This window comes from Cygnus olor, chromosome 1, assembly GCF_009769625.2.
Source record: "Cygnus olor isolate bCygOlo1 chromosome 1, bCygOlo1.pri.v2, whole genome shotgun sequence".
NCBI lineage: Eukaryota > Metazoa > Chordata > Aves > Anseriformes > Anatidae > Cygnus > Cygnus olor.
The window spans coordinates 153,907,760-153,929,567 of NC_049169.1; the positions used below are offsets into that span (position 1 = coordinate 153,907,760).

Sequence of the window (21,808 nt, forward strand, 5' to 3'; positions counted from 1 at the left end):
CTCATTTAAATGTCTTCTGGTACAGACAAAATTAGACAGTCCCCTCTGCCTACGGTGCACACCTAGAATCTGTCCAGATTGCCTCAACTGCAAAGTGAGAGCAGGTATCATCGACCCCACAGTGTGATATGATCCTTATTCCTTCACATTTGTAAAACATTTAGAGATCCCCAAAAGAACCACAGAAATGCAAATGACTAGCTAGTGCATCCTAACTCTAAGATCACTCAGCCTGCTCAGTTTACAAAGGCTTTTTCCCCCCCTTTTCCTAAATAAAACTGGAGTCCATCTTAAACAGATTCTTTTCAGTTCCAGATATTTCGATAAAGTGGATGTTCCTAAAATTTCTTTTTTTCCTGGAACCCTTTTAACTTGGTAAACAGGTCTCTCTGTACAGCTTTCAATTACCTTTTATTCTGTAGTGCCAAATGAGACCAGATAGGCATGTTCTTAAAAGGCTTTCATGAAAATGCAAATGAACAGTTCACACTAGTCTGCTGGTTCAATAAATAGAACAGTTCAATGTATTTATACACTAGTAAACAGATTAGAAAAATACAGAAAAATCCATCTTTAGCCATAGAGATGCTTTCATTCTCGTCACCACCATGAAATTTGCAATGACAGTATCTTTAAGATACCTCCTCTGTTGTCTATACTAGCTTAGACAATGCATCCTTCTAGTAGCTAACTAGCAGAAAGGATATAAATCTGAGTCAAGAGAAATCAGACCATAATTTAAAAGCTAGACTAGCCTGAGAATGTGAGAATCAACTCTTGCTGAAATGCACATGAACATATTTTATCTGCCAAGCTTCTCCCTTCTCCCCCTCACAGACATCACTATTCATTTTAATATATAAGTTTTTTAAATACAGCAAAGTTCTGCATGTTCTTGGCCCTGAGATTAGATTATATATTAATATTCTTTTGAAAGGATTTTGTTCTTTACCACTAGCAGAACTAGAAAGTCCTGAAAACAGGTTTGCTTACAGTGTTGAACTTGGAAGACTCTGCATGTGATATATGAAGTGTTACACATCCAGGTTCTTCACTTTTAAAGAATTATGCTACTTGAACTGAGAGAGAAGTATGAAAACATAAACAGAGGAGTTCCTGAAATTGAAAATTCCCCTTAAACGGGCCTCTTCACAGACCTAAAACCACTGCAGCATCCAAATGGGAACTTGTAAGGGGAAGCAAACAGCCCCAGAAAGGCTTCAGGAAGGTTTAAGGCAGCAGATGAGGCTCTGGTTCTAGCAGTGCTTCCTCACCAGCTCCCTGCTTTCCATCCACCGGCAATGCTCTGGGCTTCGTCATGTAAGTGTGCTTTAATCCGTGTCAGGCACAGGCAAATGGATTAGCTGGGAGCCACTTTCATCCTGACATTAAGTTAGCAGGAGCCACTCGCCTGGTTCAATTTCGGGTGTCGCATCGGCTGGCAGAGCTGTGGAGGGCTCCTGTTGGTGGGAGTTCAGGTGCTGGAGGCAACGCTGTGAGGGGTTAATGGGTGCTTATCTGCCAGCTGCTGTACCAGCACCAACAGGATTACCAGGAATGATCCCCTACACGCTCCTAACCCCCCAAAGTGCCCTCTTTAAGCCTGGGCAGGCTCTGTCTCTCACCAAGCAGAGGAACAAACACCGAGCCCTATCTCAGAGGTCCATGTGGCAGGACCTGGCATTGGCAAGTTTCTGGCCTGAATTTGAACCAGACTCATTAGTTGTTAGCTATTTCTGTCTAGCCTGGAGCACTGTACAGATGAAGGATATTCAGAGCCTAGACAGTCTTCAACAGTGAGCATTTTGGATCCTCAAAACTGTAATCAGTTTGAGGGGCTGTTGTTGCAACTTCTGCTGGGTTTAAAGTCAAGCATTACAAGGACAGGTATTCAGAGCCAAAAATCCCTTTTGAGTTAAAAGCAAACACTCTTCATTAAATTTTGTTGACCTTTTACTTGGAACCAGTAGACCTACAAATATACTCCTTTAATACAGGAAAGCTTTGATTCTGATGCAATCACATTACTCTTGAAGCCAGGGACTAAGGCCACAGCACTATCAGTGACAGAAGTAATCTGTCTGGTCCCCTGTAGCTGCTGCTGCCACACAGCCCTTCTCCCCTCTGTCAGCAGCAACTACAACACCAACAACTTAGTTTTAACCACAATCAATTTCCCAGCCTGGTGTACTGCACAGCCACAAGACAGTGGTGGTAGCACAAAGGAGGATGCGGTGTGGCACTGAGGCGAGTGTCCCCGACTGGGATTATTTCCTTTCTTAACACCAGCTTTTACTACCTTTGACCGACCATGAGGCTAAGGGCAAAGTCAGAGTAAAGGTGCTTCTGGCAGATAAGGACACCACAATTCCTCTTCTGTCCCAGGAACCCGGAAGGAAGAACACGGCAGAAGGGTACACGTTCCTTCCCCAAACAGGGACCCTTACGGTATGTGGTTAAAGGAGAGCCAGTCTGAGTGCTCTGTCTTGTGTTTGACTGACTTCTTACGGAGCTGCTGTAACTACTAGGCACCACATAAATGTAATATATACCTCAACATTAGACTAAAAAAATCTGCTCCTTCTCTAGGTAGGAAGATGTTTATTCAAGGACCCTCAACTTACTAATTTATTTTTACAGCAGGTACACTGAGCCAAGACAGTAAAAGTGCTAAATCTCCAAAGCTCTAAATATTATGTAAATAAACTCTAAATAATTGTCCACATTAAAGTGTGGTTCAGTGTTCAGCAAGGAAAACAGTTCTTGTTTTCTTTTAATTACATTCTGATTTTATCTATAACTCCAGACTGTTTGTTTATTTACATAACTGCTATCCTGCCTGTTGAATTCCAAAGCGTTATTCTGAAACTGTATGATTAACACCAGCATTGCAGAAAGCCACACATCAGACAGATTTATGTGACTAATGACACAAGTCTCTCCACCGGCAGCATAAACGAATTGAGCTACCCGGCCCCAATTTACAAACACCCTTCGGAATAACGCAGATAATGGCTGCAAGGATGTGAGCTGACAGAGCCCTGCACATGGAACAATTTCTGAAAGCTTTCCATGTACAGGAGGTCAGGCACCACACGCTGGTGCAGAGCTCTGCCTGATGCTCTGGAGACCTTGTCATCCTGCCCGCAGCAGTCGGTGGAAGGAAACCTGAGCCTCCAACTCCGTGGCTTCAGGCCACAGTTTGGCTTCTTGGTCTGATCTCATCTTTACCTGCAATTTCATCAAATGGACTTGAGAAGCACGGCGCAGGAGGCACCGGTTCCTGCTCCCTCCTGCCAGCTGCTCGGGGGTGATGCCACGGAGCAGGGGGCAGGACAGGGCTGCTCGGCTTCGGCCACCAACACCAGGTTTGAGAGCGCCAAGCCATCAGAGCTGGCGACCTACTGCACGAGAACAAAGCACACTCGCTTACTTTGACTGCATTTTTTAAATGGCTTTGGACTTCCTCCCGCTGAGCGATGAGGCTGGTTGTCAGTGAGTTACCCACAGAGATCCCTCAGGATCTCTCTTCGCTGCGTTATTAGCTTTGGCTACAACGCAAGTTTCGATTCTTGGGTGGTGATCATCCCGGCATAAAAGCCTCCAGCTCGAATAACTGGCACCTCAGCCACAAACATCCTGTGCTGTCAGGGGAGGCAATGGGGACTGGGAGCGGCACTGGCACTGGGGTGAGTCAGGCAGCACTGGCATGCTTCGCCACCTCCACTTCGGCCAGAAAGATGCAGCAGCAGCTTCTTGCCCTACAAACCAGCCACTTCGCCAACCCTACCACCCCAGGGTGGACTGAGCCCTTCACCCCGTGTCCAGCCTCCTGCCCAGCAGAGAAAGCAACACAGCACAACGGGGCTTCTTGTCGCAGCAAAACCTGATGTAAGCAGGGCAGCTTCATAAAACGGGCTCCCTTTTTCCCCCCCTAATAGGAGGGGACATAGACTCAAAGGTTTTATGTTGGCTGGGTTTTTCTCCAGTTCTGTTTGTCTGCATGGCTACTAGGGTGGCTGTACTTCTAGACTTTGAAATTAAGAATTGCTTTGGCAGTGATTTGCCTCGCTGCCAAGTTCTATATTGTTTAAAAATTCTTTTGGTAGGGGAATCGGAAGTGCCTAAGACTGATTCTCCTCTCACATTAATCCCTTGCTTCCAGAGCTATAGGGATGAACCACAAATTCTTGTACTGTGACTGAGGTTTGATGTCAGAAATGAAGGATTAAGCCACAGTCTGACCAATTCAAAATCTAACAGTTCTATCAACAAACAAACAAAGCCTTAGTTTAAAATTAAATCTCTTTGGCAGCCCATAAAGTATTTCTCGAGTCTCTACAAAGGGTAAAAAATTGCATCTGAAAAAATTCTACTGACTTGCTTATTTTCTGTAAAAGCTACTTATTGCCCATTTGCTGCAGATGCTAGCCTGCCTGCTTAGGAAAAAAAAAAATATCCCATTGGCAAGTGACCAATATACTAGAACATCTACAAAGAAGCTGTTACAGTTTATCGTGCAGTAATCCATGGATTAAGGTCATTAATAGCACTCGATGACATACTGTGATGACTCCAAAGGTGCTGTTCTGGCTTGTAGGATATACAGAATGTAAACCCCTCACAAATATTTCCACAAAGTCACCTTCTTCTAAATCTTTAGAAGAAGAGAAAAAATGAGAAAACACAGAAAAAAGGAGATGCCTAGTACAGTGTTTTGCACTGCACACACAAAAAAAGAATGTAAAATGAAACTAAAGTAACGTTTTTAAATAGCACAATTTTCTTCTCATTCACACTGATGTTTGCATAATAGGAGTTCTAGGTGAGTAACTTAAATTTTGAATTACAGAGCCAAATTTGAAAAACAGGTCAAGACATTCTCCCGTGACCAAGAGACAAAGCAATTAGTAAAACTTTTAAAATAAAATCTCAAATGGTTAACTTTCCCTGTGCATTATTTACATGTAAAAAAAAAGTATTTTTCCTTCTGTTTACATGAGAATACAAACATTTCTTCACAGAAAACACTGTGTACTCCCCAAATCCCATGGGGTTATTAAAAGTCCTTTCTACAGTACGAAGTATTTTTGCAAAACTTTTTGAATAGTTCTCTAAAGCTTGCTTGATGTCATTAGCAAGTCAGAAGAAGTTGATAGCCTATCAATATAGTTGCTAATTTTTCTCCAAGGGAGAGAAACCCCTCACTTCGTTCTGAACTTATGTGGCTATATGCACTATCAATATATATAATAAGAAATGCTATTCATTTATCTTAGAGTCCACAACACCACGAGTAAACCATCTGTTGTGTCTAAACTGATGGACAGGCTTTTCTTACTTCTGTTGATTTAAATGAAAATGTCCTTTTTTAATATCATTTGTCTCATTAGCACACTGATAATGGCCCAGTACTCTGCCACCATGTATCTTTGTTTGCAGTGAAACAATGGCAATTCATAAAATGTACTTGGGTGACTACAGTTGTCATACCAGCTGTAAGCAATCCTGTATCCCCCAGTTATAAGACATTTTTGTAAACAACATATTGACACTGGAAAAGAAAAATCCTTAGAAAGAAATCTTTTCAAAGCTTCAATAAATAAAAGTTAAGACAAATAACATTTGTATTAATACACATCTCACCAAGAACAAATTACTTTCTGATTAGCTGTAACTCAATTTCATTTTTTGCTTTCAACACAATATATTAGTATTTTCACTACACATGCAATTTTCTTCCTTACCTTTAAGGAATCAAAGCAGGCAATAACTCTTCCATTTTCAACCTGGCAACTTTTAGGGGGATGTGCAAATTTGCATTCTTCATCAGAGCGTGAACAAGTTCCCCTCTGAAACTGCCTGCACACTTCTAACGTTAGCCATTTTGTATCTCTTACCGGAGCAACATTCAAAGCCATGATGAAAAGCTGAATTAGAACTTGTAAACTGCTGTCAAGTGAATTATGCCAAAGATATTTCCAAAACTACTGATGAAAGGAGGGGGAGAAAAAAAAAACACCAAAAAATAATTCCGATTGAAAAGAAAGGTAAAAAAAAATAAAGTGGGGGACGATTAATGATGTCCGACTCACACAACACAGAATAAACAGAGAAAGTTTATCAGCAAGCAGTCACTCATCAATCATTAAGTCCCACTTGTAGACTTTTGGCTGCAAATGACCATGCTCAGTAGCATTTCTGTCCGTAAAACGTGTGGGTCTGCTGATTGTATCACTGATGCACCAGTTTCAAGCACAGGTCCTTCAATGCAATGGCACTCCTTGATGGAATACTAGCTTGCTGCAGGTCGCTTGCTGGTATTGATTACACAAGAAAAGCAATGCAGTCATTTGTTCGTGTCCCACTAATAATAATTCTTCTTCCTGTTTTTACGGTGAGTTCAGTTTCCCATCAATTAATTGGCAAATCAAGACAGTTGAGGTATCTTCTGCCACGGGTAAGGTCAAGGCAACGTCTAGCTGGCAAAGACAGTATTTTGAAAACACAGGCGTAGCAGTCCTCTCTCATAAAAGTGACTTCACAAAGGCACTTTTTAAATCACTGACCTGACAAAACAAATACAGTATCAGTTCACATTCAGCTCATTCACATCAACATTATGAGATCTATCATCACTTCTTATCAGGTATTATAAATATACTGCCAATACTCGCTTCTATTTCTTTTTCCAGAGAAAATCAGCATCCTTCATGAAGTAGTGCATGACAAGGGAATAGCCAGTTGAAACACGTACTGCAGTAATATTCTAGGCAGCAATCCAAAAGTTGGGAATGATTTAAATAGATGAATGTGGCAGACACAATAATTAGGCATGCTGGTTGTGAAACAATTCAATCTAATGTGCTTAGTCTCCAAAACAATATACGAGAACCAGTTTCCATTAATTTATCATTTGGCCCTTCAGATTGTATTATTATATTAGAAACTGCTACTTTTTATTTGTTCTTCCTTAGAAATGAAGATGGTAATATTCTGTTCAGATTTCTCATCTCTCTCCCTCTGTTTCTCTACAACAAAGAAATCCCAAAGAACTGTCATCCCAAAATTACAGGAAAAAAAAAAACAAACATCTCCAGAAAATAGCATGAGTTTCCCTGTTATGCTAAAGGTTGTTTCAGAAAGGCTTCATGAAAGGGCTCACTACTCTAAGTCATCATCCTCTAATGAGTTATTTCTAGTATGAAGCAGCCTTTATCTGAAATTTTCTTTGATTAAATTGGCTTTCATTTACCTTTACAAATACATGGTTCAGCATCAAAATAAAAGGCTTTTAAATATGGAACTTAAGGTATTTTATGACTATAAAATACCTAGGATATTTTACAGCTAAACAGATTTGAAAATCAAAGGGTTAGATGTTATAAACAATTTTTAATAAATGACTATATTATACGCAGATGGTGAAACCATGGCCATGATGTTTCCTCCTGTTCAGCTTCAAAGGAACACACAAACTTCCCTTTGCAGATACCAGCCAGAAACAGTTGATAGATTATTTTTATGCAAGAAGAATAAAGAAAGAGGGAAGGCTGGAATAAGTGATGTTTTAAAATGCAGCAATAAAGATAGCTCTAAAAACACTGACAGCTTTCCCATGCCAGAATAATTACCATCCTGTGCTTGGATTCATCCTATTTAATTGGAGTTGGGACTGCTAGTAATGCGAGTAAGAATTACTCTCACACAGTTTCAGGAACAGATCCCAGTTCTCACTTCCAAGTCTTCTTATCAAAAGGCTCTTCTATTGCTTAGTAATGCTACCAAAAAGGATTTCACTATGTGACTGATACCTGCAACAGAATTTGCTACTACTATCATTAATACAGGTAAAGCAATGCTAATTGCCTGAAAATTCAGTTTCAAATCAAACATGTAATAACACGTGTCTGGATAATACTTAGGTAGCCTTAGAATTAGTACATTTTAAATTAGTACGTTTAGAGTTAGTATATTTTAGAAGTTACACAACTGTAGCACTGTATAGGATATGAATTAAATATTCATTTAATCAAATATTCTATTGATGTTGTCCCACAGCATCAATGAAGAGTGAGGTTAAGCTGAAAATGTACAAAATGGTGAGAAAATACTCCTAAATGATTAAAAGGAAAGAGAGGAGGAAAGAAAAGGAGAGCCTTTCCAAAAAAGCCTGTTGAGCTGATGGCTTGCTGGGCCGATGATGTAGCTGGCTAAATGCAAAAGAGAAAATACTCTTTCTAGAGCCACCCATTCAAATTCAGAAATGCCAGTAATGGTTTTCAGTAACACATGTAGGAGACAGACTGAAATTTTAGGAAAAGGGTAAATGTTAAACTGCACACTGCTCACAATCACAAGTAGTAATACTCTGCTGCACTGCATACTACTAAAAATGACAAAGTCATTTCTCACGTAGTAGGTGTGAAGACTGAAGAAAAACAGACTTTACGCATGGTAGCAATGCAAACAGCCTACATTATATAAATGGCCATAGCCATGGTTTTAAAAAAAATGTGCACAACAGAATCCCATGCAAGATTCATGAGACTGCAGCAAGAACTAACACCACAAAGCGTATGGGGTGGGGGAGTAGAGAGGAGAAGAGGAGTGAAGCACAACCTCATCATACTTCCTATCTTCTTAATATATCAACATCCTAATGGAGAATTTCTAAAGAAAGGGGAGCATGAAAAGTTTTGTCATAAATTCATATCTTGTCAAAAATAACGATACTATCTGACTTCTAAAGAAGCACTGAGGATGAACAAAGAAGTGCTGCTTGGAAAGCTGGAGTTTGAGAGGGAAGTAATACAAGGAGAAGGGAGAGAATATACAAACTGAAAAAAAAAACACTGTAGGAGGAACCAAGGAATGTAGGAGTTCCACACGTGAGGCAAGAGCTCAAGAGGAGGAAAACATGGGAATAGAATGAAAATAAAATGATTGGTTATGGAAAAGGGATAGAGAGGGAGGGAGAGGAAGAAAGGGAGGGGCTTTATGGGAAGTGACCAAAAAATGAGATGGGTGTGAATGAAAGATTGAGGGAGAAAAGGGGAGAAGGAATTTTAGAAGGAAGGCAGAAGAGAATATGGTTATGGGGGAAAATCCAGTGGTTTTGGTAAACAGATTGAAGTAAATGAGGGAAAGAAACAGAGGATTTATGAAAAAAATTGCAATAAAATAATAATAGTAAAAAAGCGCCCATAAAATACCTCTCAGGCCACAAGCCATTACTAACATCACAGCCCACTCTGACCATGAGTGTTGCAGTGCCCACCCGTATGGAGAACACTGGGGCCTCCAGCAAGTGTGAACTCTGCTGTTCTTTCCACCCCTTCTAACGTTGATTTGCATCCCAAAATACCAGCAAAGTCAGCTGTCCTGCTAAAGCAATGGGACGTCACCAGACTACAGACTCAGCAGTAACTGGGTCCCTTACCCAGGCAGAAAGGTTTGCTTTTTCAGTTTGCTCAGGGGTTTCACCTAGTTTTTGTTTGTTTGTTAATAAATAATTAAATGATAATAAATTATTAAATAGTTATTTAAGTAATTAAATAAATTCATGGACATTTATTTGGAAAAGCTACATGGCTTTAGATACCTCCTTGCAGATGCCTTTTGCAGAAAGCTATCAAGGCGTAGAAGAGTAGGAGGCTTCTGCCAATCTCATGTTCTGAGATAGCAGGAAAGAGTCTTTTAGACTTCTGTTTCAAACCTCAAAATCCTTTCTGCTTTTCCAAGTAGGCAAAGAAGGCTTCCCAGTAAAATAATAAAATAATACTAATAAAATCCCTTTAAGTATCAGCATGACAAAGCACTCAGGAGCTAGGAGCCCCCAAAGAAGGTTTTAATTCTGAGCTTGCACAACAAGCAGCCAGCAGCTTTTGGAGTTTCAAGCGAGCACAAAACTCTGCCCTGTTATAAACCAGTGGATCGCTCAGCTGGAAAATAGGAGCTCTTGCTCAACACAAAATATGGGCTGCTCTGGTTTTACTTATCTGACAGATTATGTAGTGATGGATTATGTAGTATCCGTGTAATGGAGAAGCTGAGGCTTCCTGGACATGATATTTTCATGCTTCAGATGATACTGTGTAGCAACGAGCTAAGACTTCATCTTCAAAGAGTTACCTCTGCAGGTACTTGTCAGTTGTAGGCAGCTGAGAACAGGCTGTCTCATAAAATTAGATGTTAACCATAACCATCACTAACTTCAGGCTCCACGATGCAAGTTCGCAAACTAGCAACAACGTCTAAGCCGCATATTGCTCTCAGATTCCCAAGACGTTCAGTCAGTTCCAGCTATTTGTCCAGGACATAAAATAATCTATAAGAAATAACACCCTCAGCTTAGCCTCCGCCTTCAGTCTGGACTTACTAGTTTCAAGCCAGCTATTTTACCTGGGACAGGCAATATTGGACAAAGTACAACCACACCTTGATGTCCCAGGACATTCCATTAAATCCAAACACAAGCTAAGAGGTCTCTGCTACATGAAGCCACTGGCACTGCTGGCCAGCAGCACCTTGCTACTATGGTCAACTGCTCCTGCCAACATCAAAGTGCTGTTCTACCAGAAAAGCTTCAAATTCCATTTGAAGAGAGAAAAAAATGAAATCTGGATGCACACGCACACCCATTCTTTCCCCCTCAAAAGCCTATGAGTCAAAAAGACTCAAAACCTATGGAAAGATTCCATGTGTAAATCTAATACGTAAGGCAGTCTTCTATATAAAGCAGAACCAGATCGACTTGAATATCTTATATATTCATAATGGAAATACAGATATTCAAAGTCTGGCAGCTACTGAACATGACCTCTTACACTTAAAACCGGGAAAAGGTATCCAAACCCCATGAAGCCATACCTCATACTTGCAGCTGCACCGTGGACTCCATTTTCAAAGCACTCAGGACACTGCCACACATCCAGGGGACACTGACAGGCACTTCAGTCCAAAAGATGGTGGGACTGCACTTCAGCTTTTCACCTACTCCTCACTGTTACATTCTTTTAAATGTCATTTTTTCCATTATTTGTGCTTTAAATAGCATTCAAGGCCTCCAAACCGAGTAGGAGCTGCATATCAAGTGACCACCACAAACCCACGAGCGCACTCCAGCATCATTTAAATGCCACCTACCTGCTGTTTCCTTGACCCACCCCGAACTGCCTTCTCTTGTTCTCCCTCAGGCTCTCTACCAAGAGGCTCAAGAAAGCAAGGCAGTGCTAAAACTGGACATAAAGCTCCACACAACAGTGTGCTGGTCTGGTATATTCTCTCAATGAGTTCAAGTTTGCTAACAGCCTTTCAAAAGTTGACTTTGTTCCAGCAGATTTTCTGATAAGTCACCAACTGTCCATTCATACCACTTCACATTACGTGCTGGATCAGCTACGATCTGCCTCCCTAGACAAAGAACAGAGCTGAAAGAGCAGCAAAAAGCAGCCACAAGCCTTGCATCACCCATGCTAACTCCACAGAAACATGCCCATGCCTCATACCTGCTGGACAACTGGGACAGGGCCAGTGTTGATGGGCCTGGCACCATGGGCTGCATCCCTGCTCCCTTCCCCACACTCCATCTGCCCTATCTGCTGCAGCAGGTCTGGCTCTTAGTTGCAAGGTCCTGTATTTATTTATAAAGCCCTATCAGACAGAATGGGCTCCCCATCCCTGGAAAGCAAGGCCGATCGAGTCATCCCACTGGTTTACGCCTCACTGTGCAAAATCCCCTGTTAACCAACAGAGGATCTTATTTCAAAAGATGCTACCGTGAATGGAAGATAGTTCTCCTACAGACGAGCAATATGTCAGTCGGCATGCTTGTTAATCACATTTCAATAAGTCACATTCTGAAAGACAGAACATGCAAGAAATTTTTGTTTGGTAGATAAACTTTTCTCACTCCATTGGCCCACCAGATCAGGAAAGAGGACTAGAAAGTGATACTCAACACAGAGGTATCATTCATCAGTGAGTACAATGCCAGTTTTGTGTCCTTCTTGCAAACCAATTTCTAACGCCTCATTCATACTTTTGATACGTAACCTAATATTAGAGTATCTAGTAAGACAGGACAATGTATCATAGAGTAATGTCTTAGCATAGGTCATTAAAATTAAAGTATTAGAAACAGAAGCAGGCTACTGGCTCTTTTCTGAACTATTGTGAAGTCACAGAAATAATATTCGCTACATTCAAGAAACAAGAGAAAAAAAAGAAAAAACTTTCATGACACATCATCTGTTCTTTGATGGAAAACATGAATGGAAAACCTTTCTGCCACCATAGCATTTTAAGAAAAAAAACTCAATTATAGCAGAAAGTGATTAAGACATTTTCTTCAACAAATTTCATATGTTATTTTGAACATTTCTTTAATCATTTACAGTGTTCCCCCACACACTTTTTTTTTTTTTTTTTTTTAAAGATATTGAGCAGCTTCCATTTTTCATTGAACAAGCCATTATTGCTCAAACGAGGAAGAAAACACAACTGTCCTATCAGGGAGGTAGCCCAGTACCTTGAGCAGTTAGGTGGCTGGGAGCCAAAACCACTAAAACTCTAATGCCAGTTCCTGTATTAATTTGACCTGAACTTTACTGAATCAAATGTGCCCTGACTTACAAAAGACCCATTATTTATGTTATTTGCTTGACTTGGAGATAACTGTTGCAACACCTCTCCTTGTCTGTTATACAACCAGAGATGAACACTCACCAACTGTGATTCAAATGGTAAACCTGCCAAGAGTCGATCCTCACTCTTTTACTTAAGCTGACAGAAGTCCAGGGACAGGTTAGAAAATGTCAGTCTGGTTTATTTGAACTGATCATGACCTCTAAATATCAGTTTTGCTAAATGAGCCACAATCTCCTCGCCAAGATCACTAATGTGCCGTGTTGATCCTTCTGCTGCGCTGCGGTTCAGGTTTTCAGTGTGCTTCACGCTATTTACAGTATAGCGCTGAGCTTCTTATAAAAACCTGTCGGTGTGCTTTGAAGCTGGCTTTATAATATAACAACACTAATGTCCTTTGTCCTCTGGGAAACAGGTGAGGAAAGTGTGCTGCCAGCTGTGAAACAACAGCCACAGCTCAGGACCTTTTCAGCGGTCCCCTGCACTACTTTGGTAATGGACCATGAAATATTTCTGCTGAAGTTCAAGCCCGTAGGTGACTGGAACCCACGAGAGTATTTTCTAACATCAAAGTGCTTAGAAGTCATGCTGATAAAACTAAAGCTCATTATGCTTCAGTTAAAACGCAATTGCAGAAAACAGTTTTCCATTCTTCCAGCAAACATTTTTTTGGTTTTTACAGTTACTTTCACCCTGCTCCACTGAACCTTCACCTCCCTTCTTGGTCTGCATCTTCTCTCACAGTCCGTAACTTAAACACTTCTTGTCTTCAAGTGCAATGAAAAGTTTTCATCCTCTAGCTGTATGAATTTCATACATAAAATCCTGCTCCCACCTTGACAAGAGGGTTAAAGCAATTTCTGTTTCTGTGCTTCTGTGAGCAGAATTAATCATCCCTGGCAGCAATGACGTTATCACTTGGCCTCTTGTGAACACCAATGTTTTGCTTTTGGCAGAGTGCACCATGTAACAGCTATTAATCAAACCTGATTCCCCAGGGAAGGGTACCCCAGTACATTAGGAGGTCCTGCACACACGGCCACAGACATGCATTACAGTTTTTCAGGACTGTAAAAATATTTATAGAAGAGTGTTTGCATATACTCTGAATTTTTTTTATAGTCCTGGACTGGCATGGAGGGAATCCATGATCAAGTGACTGTTCTCACCTGCCAAAGGATCAACAACATGCTGTTACAAAGGAGCACAACTTAAAAGAGCTCAGGCTTCTGTGAGTTTTCTATTTTCTGTACTCCAGTTTCACACTAAGTCCAGAAGACAGAACTTAGGAAGGTATTTATTTATGTGACAAACAGTATCCCTTTCCAGTGAAAGACAGGGACAGTTCTGAATGAACCAATAACTCCATGTAAGTTTAGAACCTGCAAGCTGAAAATACATATAAGACTGCCAATAGCATTATTAATAATGTATTCCAACAAATTACCCTGCTCTGGAAAGCTGTAGGGCACATCCAAACAAAGCTCTGGAGGAGAATGTAGCAAGAGCACTACCTAATGCCATTAACTACAACTGCCTCTTTAGCAGTAAATCCATTGTGATGTACAGATTCCTGCACAACTTCCAGGAAGCACGACTGTCCTGAGATACCTTCATCTCTGGGCCATTTTCTCCATTTCCATTTTAACTGAGAACAGGACACTAAAGTACATGAGGATGACTTTTACAGGTCAGTTGAAATATCCATCTAGCGCAATATCTTGTCTCCTACCATGGCCAAATACCAGACATCTACTGAAGATCATGAAAACAGGGCAGGCAAGAGTGTGGTAATTGCCAGGAATATACTCCCACCTCCAGCATCCTAAGACTGATGCCTTTGTATTTCATAGGTCGTTTGATTTCTCTTCCATGGATTTGCCCACTCCCTTTTTGAATGCTGCTCTGTTAGCAGTGTCTTTCATCACGTGCATGAAAAGTGGGAGGGAATCTGACTGGTTTGCAATTGTTGACAGAAGATTGGCATCTCTGGAGAGGAGAGTGGATATGGAAGGAAACACATCATCATGTTTGAAAGCAGCAAATGTAGCTGAGGAGTAAGGTGGCTAACAAAAAAAAAAAACACAACCAACCAACCAACCAAACCCCCCCCCACCACCACCAAAAAAACGTTTACTGTGTTATTACTGTCTTTTTACTACCCCTGAATGTGTTAAACCAGAAGAGAAGACGTCCATTTTCCTTCCACCCAAAGTGGAGCTTTGAGAGAAGTGCTTTTAAAACCCATCAGCACAGGAAGAAACACCAAGATCCCTTCCCTCTGCATCCCAAGCTCCATAACCTAAAAATAGGCCTAAAAGCAATGTTAACAATCCAAACAATCCAAAGTTAACAAATCCAACAATCCAAAGTTAACAATCCAACAGGGAATTGGAGAGAATAAGGAAAGCCCAAGAGCATGCCCAAAAGATCCAAAGTTTGGCTCGCTGATTGTGCCCTGCCCTACCCTCAACATTTCACAACAATCTCAAACATGTTTTGAAGGCAACTCATCACAACAGGGAAGTACTTACAGCAGGAAAACTAAATATCATCTAGAGTGTCTTTGCTTCTCAAAGGGTTGCCCAGGCAATCCTTTGTCAGCGCCCATTTTAACACAAGTATTCAATTCCCCTTTCTCTCTTCGTTAGTGGCATGCATGTAACAAACAAAGCCAATTTTATTTACTTCCAAAAATAAAAATAAAAAAATCACAAGGCTGAACAGATGCAAGATTTTTACTTCTTACATATTTCATAGGACAAACTGCATAGATGGATTAAAATGTGTATGTCAAAATACCTGACATCTTATGGCAGTTAGAAACATGGAACAGTGACCTAACCTTGATGTCTATGGAGTATCAGACTGTTACCAAGTACCTTCAAAGGCGATTCTATTACATCTTCCTAAAACAATGAATGTTATTGACAACATTCAGACAGTGAAGGTTTTGAATAATCTAAACTGAAACCTTTCACTTAAAAGAATAATCTAAGCTGAAACCTTTCACTTAAAAGCCATTTTTCAAAGACCCCTCCTGGTCAAAGAGAAAAGATTTTTTTCACATGGGCCCAAAGTATGGAGGGGAAAAAAAGTATTAAATAAGTTCATTAGTCTCTTCTGAACGTAGCCTGCTTTTTTTTTTTTTTTTAAGCACAAAGGTTATCTTTGGTCCTCCAAGATGAATAAAGGAAATATCTAATCATGATCAAGGTGAAAATGACAGTAAAAGACCTTTTCTTTTCAAAATTCGTGTCATTTATTTGTCCACGTTAAAAAATAATCAGAGGCTACCTGTGTTGTATTTGACAATACATAATAGAAATTTATATTTAAATAAATTTGCATTTATGAATTACTACTCTGTTGTCAGTGTATCATGAGTTCAAAGAGAGAATGCTCTCCCTCAAAAATTGGTTTTGCAACTGATAGCAAATAAACAAAGAAGAGCTTTTCTCAGAGTACTTGCAAGTTCTGGTGAATTTCTGTTTTCCAGGAAATCCTGAAAATCTCTATTTAATCCTGAACCAAAAGGAAGGAGTTATAACTAGAACAACTGTGCATCAACTGTCTGCAGGTACCACCTCTGACAGTAAACATTTGTCTTTTTTTTTTCTCTGATCTCCAGGATGATGAATTTGGGGGTTGATACGCAGTACTGACCTTCGTTTTTGCCTGAGTTCTGATTAGGAAGTGCTGACCCAATAAAAATGGGTCATTTTGATCTTGGTCCAAAAATCTCATCACCTGTTGGCATTTGAAGACAGTTACTTTTTAACTCAGCTTCATTTTAGAAAAAAAAAAAAGAAACAAACAAACAAACATAGATACATATATATATTTACATAAGTAATGCGAGATAAAGTACTTAAAACAACGGACAAGAAGGATACACAGGAGGAAGCTGAGGAAGTTCACTGGCCAGTAACAAAGCCATCAGGTAAATTTGTACTCAGTTTTCTGCCATGTGCATAGTTTAACTGTCTACAACAGGAAAGGGGAACACTGTATGAGAAGATCGGGTTTGAGACTGCCTAAGGAACCTGAAGGTGCTGAAGTCCATGGGACTTGATGAGAGGGTCCTGAGGGAACTGACAGATTCAGTTGCTATGCCACTATCCATCATACTCGAGAAGCTGTGGCAGTCTGGTGAAATTGGCAGGGATGCCACCCACTAGATGAGGTTGCCCAGGGCCTCATCCAACCTGGTCTTGAACACCTCCAGGGATGGGGCATCCACAACCACTCTGGGCAACCACAACCTCTCTGATCTATGTCAGTGACATGGACAGTGGGACCAAGTGCACCCTCAGCAAGTTTGCCAACAACCACCTGGACAGGCTTGAGAGGTGGTTCAGTGTGAACCTCATGAATTTCAACAAGGCCAAGTGCAAGGTCTTGCACCTGGGTTGGGGCAATCCCAGGCACAGGTACAAGCTGGACAGCGAATGGACCGAAAGCAGCCCTGAGAAAGACTCGGGGGTGTTGGTTGATCAGAAACTCAACACAAGCCAGCAACATGCACTTGCAGCCCAAGATATGGTTAGCTTTCTGGGGCGCATCAGAGGTGTGGCCAGCAGGTTTGTGGGAGGTGATCCTCCCCCTCTACTCTGCTCTTGTGAGACCCTACCTGGAGCCCTATGTTCAGTTCTGGAGCCTCCAGCACAAGAAGGACATGGACGTTTCTAGAAGGACATGGATCAGAACGAGTCCAGAGGAGGGCCACGAGGATGATCAAAGGGCTGGAGCACCTCTCCTACAAAGACAGGCTGAAGGAGCTGAGATTGTTCAGCCTGGAGAAGAAAACGCTCTGGGATGACCTTATATTGGCCTTCCAGTACCTAAAGGGGTTCTACAGAAAAGACATGGAGGGACTCTTCGTCAGGGAGTGTGGTGATGGGACAAGGGAGAGTGGCTTTAAACTGAAAGAGGGTAGATTTAGATTAGATTTCAGAAGAAATTCTTCACTCAGAGGGTGTTGAGGCAGTGGCACAGGTTGCCCAGAGAAGCTGTGGATGCCCCATCCCTGGAGGTGCTCAAGGCCAGGCTGGATGGGGCTTTGGGCAACCTGGTCTGGTGGGAGGTGTCCCTGCCCATGGCAGGGGGTTGGAACTGGGTGGTCTTTAAGGTGCCTTCCAAAACACACCGTTCTATGATAAACAACATCAAGATTTCCAAAAGGAAACAAAGCTTGTTGTAAAAACGACTTTAAATGTATAGTCTTCCTTTTCATTTCTGCTGGCTTCCAAGTTGAAACAGGCATGGATACAGGTGGCAGTACTGACTGGATAGGCAGTGCCAATCCTAGGCTATTTAGTTTCTAAACCCTGCTTCAAAACAAACTGCAAATTTTTATCAATACTGAAATCAAAATCCATCTCTATTTTAACTCAGCTATTTTATATGGAAATAGAGCAATAGGAAAAAGTCCTTCCTACTCTTACTAGGATTTGTTGAAAACTTTCCTGAAGGAAATCTCAGTATCTCAATGCTTCCTTAGACTGAAAGGGGAAAATATCAAGGGAAAAAGTAAAAGTATTTTCAGCAATATTGAAACAATTCCATCTGAGCACTTTATTTTCATATGGCTGAACCATTTTATCGTTAACTTAAATGTTATCATGGACAAGCACACAGTCACTCAGGAACACATCATAAATTTTGTTTTGATATGAAAGTTGAATAAGAGGTCTTTCATCCTACCAAAACAAGGAGCTGCAGTATGTTTTCAGTGAAAATTTCCACTGAATACATTTCCCAGAAATGTTTTGATGGAGCACGTTTCCAGACCTTTGCCTACTATCTCTGCTTACCTGTAACTGCAGAGATTTCTCTCTCCTGCTGGGAACTGCTAAGCGCAGCCTGGTGTTCCTGAGTATTTCTGAACAATGGATATGCTTGTGACACTAAGTACAAGCAACTGGCTTTTGGCAAGAGCGCGCTTTCTCCTCAAATTGCAGAAGAAGATTTGGACTGTTTAAAATAAGTCTAAACAGTTTTGGCCTTTTCAAAGGTTTAATTCGTTTGTTGTAATTCAAACTTAGTCACAAACAGCTATTAAACATTTTGTTTTACGCTCTGTTTTGTACTGCCTTGCATAACTTCTGTGTAAAACTGTAATGCAAAAAAAAAAATCCTTTAAACTTGTCTAACTCTCACCTTGACAGACAGCACTGTTTTTAAAAGGTATCATTTTTTCCTAGCATTTATTTCCCTGAAGAATATTTTCTGTGTGACAAGGTCAACAAATAGCACAAAAAATATTCTGGATTTGGTCAATTAAACAACACCAAAAACACCACTCAGAGATAAAATCCTGTCCATTTATAAACATAAAAAATGGACTGCTGTGATTATGTTTATACATTTCTATCTCAGAAAACAACTTTGCAAAAATGACTTAACAGGTTTCTCTCTTGAATGCGCTTTATTTTTATGCAATGTTTTCTCAGCTTGTAAATAAGAGATTTTATCTCTTCTAACCTCCAGCCTGTATACACACACAGGCCTGTGACACTTGATAGGAGTTCTTCTCATTTCATACATCATTTCCAGGACATAGCAAGTAGGACATAAAATCAAACCAGACCAGGAAAAAAAAAAAAAAAAAAGAACAACAAGTCAACCAGCTCCCTCTCAGTCAAAATTATGCCCTCAAGTAATCCTGTGCAACTTTGTGTGCTGCAAAGTATTCATTACCAATATTTGGATTTTACAGAGATAGCTACTCTATTACAACACATAGACTTTAGAAATCCTGAAAAACTATTTGAAATGTCCTTCTCCAGGTTTATCCCTCTGTCCATCATCTGAAATAGCAGTAACCATGGAACCACTTTACAGGAACTGAACAGAATTGCCCGTCCACTGCCAAAAAATAAGCACTATTGTACTTTGAAAAGTCAGAAAAGGGAGAGACTAAAGGTATAATGGTATTATAGTATCATGTAGCTGGATTTTTTTTTAGAAACAAAGCTTACTTAATTTATATCTTCAGTTATGTTTTTTTTTTTTTTAATTTATTATAATTTTGTAATCTTAGGTGAAATCCACAATTTAAGGCCTCTCTTTTTTTTTGTTGTTTTTTTCTTCTTCTCTGGCTTTATTATAGCCACACACTCACTTGATGAGCAAGGTCTCTATGAAAACTCTGAAGAATCTAAATTTCATAAGTGAAGCACTGAAGTCAATAAAGGCACACAAATACAAACGTTTAGTATTTTTAAATGAGAAGAACAGAAACTTGTCTGCTGTTTCTGAAGTTCTACTTTCAGGCAATCGTTTTTACCTCCAGATGAAGTACTCTAAAGATGAAAACCATCACATTTGCCTTTCCCTCCAGTGACAAGTATGTTAACTTTTTGGTGTCTGAAGGCCAAGAGGGCTGAGATACAGCTACGGATCTTTACCAAAGCAGACCATTCCTACTAAGGCAGCTTTAATTTCATTTATCTTTAAGAAAATAACTTATATTGATTCCTCTCACAGGAATCCTCAAGTTCAAGGATCTACTACACTATTCTACTGCAGCATAGCTAACCCTCACCCGTTTGACTGGAAGCCTTAAAACATCGAGTGCATTTCATAAAGCCTTATCACCTACAAACCATGTTTACAAGAACTGTTTTTAATAAAAAGTACAAATCTGACAGCTGTGGGTAAGAGTTAAAAAAAACACAAATCCTAAAAAGCTCAGAATTAAGCAAAATGAAAGCAAATGAGTCTGTCATCCTTGTAACCTGATGATTTTTGTGGGACCTAACTCTCATGATGATATGAATGTTATGGATGTCAAACAAAATTTAATTAAAAGAGGTAGCTAAAAATGCAAAGTACTTGCAGATGGCATGAAGACTGAAGTCAGCAGAAGTTCTGGGTCAATAAACTCTCTGAAAGGCCCCCAAACTCAGCAAGTTCACATGGTTAAATAGCACACTTTTACTTATCTGCTACAAGTTTTGTAATGAAGGAGTTTACTAACAGTTGTCCTCCTCTGCTGTGCAAAATATCCCTAAACATTGAAAGAGAGTTTGCTGTTAACATTATATACTGTGAAATCATTCCTGGAGCTAACTGTGAGGAGTTATGAAAGTACCTCATGATAATGAGTACACTGGATGACAAAATGACATAAGAATTTAACATAAAAACAGACAAAATAATGCAGTGGAGGGAAAAAAAACACACAACAAAAGTAATAAATAACACACATATAACACCAAGTTCAAACAAGACACTGCTACAGAGGAAAGATATTGTGGGCTCCCTCATCTCAGAGGGGTGACAACTGAGATGGGAAAGAGAGGGACAAGAGCAACAGCACCGTCAGCATTATGAAAAGGCTACTAAATACAATGGCTCAGATGGAAACTTCTCCTCAGAACGTCTCTAACCCCTTGTGACTAAAAGCTGAAGTCACATGCCTGTCAAGGTATGCATTCCTGTCCTCAACTTACCCTTTGCCTTCTCCGCTTTGGGACTGCAACTCCTTACAAGCAGCCTAGTTCTGCAACTAGGGCTGGCAACAGATCCGTGGGGACACGCTGATCCTCAAGCCCTCCCATGAGAAAGTCAACACTCTCATCTCTTATTTCAAACACAGATTTCAGAGACTGTGGACTCGTGCCACCTACCTTCAGGCACATAAATGCGTCACCGGTGACTGAAAAACACAATATCCTTAGTCACCCTCGGTGCCAAAGGAGAGGTGGGTACCTCCAAAGAATGATTTGGAGCGTAAAGGCATGGCTTTACCTCCTGGAGGTACCACAAAGCTTCAGACCATCCTTTGCAGAAAAATCCCCACAGAGAATGGCAGCGTGGGCCACATGCTCTGCTCTGCATGGGAAGCATGTAGCAGCTTGGGAAGGCAAAAAACTGGCAGAAGCGGGCATTTGTTCTCAGGCCATGCTCCTTCACCCTTCATCTGTTGGGCCCTGCTCCTCAAGAGACTGGGGAGAGAAGGGAGGACAGACAGACAGTGGAAAAACAACGGGAGAGAGAGAAGGGGGACTGGATCCCTCATGGTCTACTAGAGTGCAACCACTTCCAGCTCCATGGGCAAAGTCCAGGTCTGTGAGATGGATTTAATTCCAGGTATCGCTCTCCACCTTCCCCCCACGAGATGGATGCTGTGGCTTCTTACCACTTCGGACGT

General features: G+C 40.7%; 1 protein-coding gene across 11 annotated transcripts in view; it reads right to left on the reverse strand.

Annotated features, from left to right (window-relative positions):
* MBNL2 (muscleblind like splicing regulator 2) overlaps nt 1-21,808 on the reverse strand; it is a 111,206-nt gene that overhangs the window by 66,982 nt on the left and 22,416 nt on the right. For 10 of the 11 annotated variants that reach the window (XM_040538527.1, XM_040538534.1, XM_040538509.1 and 7 more), the window contains exon 2: nt 5,748-6,569. The exons of the other annotated variant lie outside the window; for it this stretch is intronic. In XM_040538527.1, coding sequence (XP_040394461.1) covers nt 5,748-5,921 — 174 coding nt within the window. In that variant the 5' untranslated portion in view covers nt 5,922-6,569. The remainder of the gene's footprint in view (nt 1-5,747; nt 6,570-21,808) is intronic. 11 annotated transcript variants of the gene reach the window in all.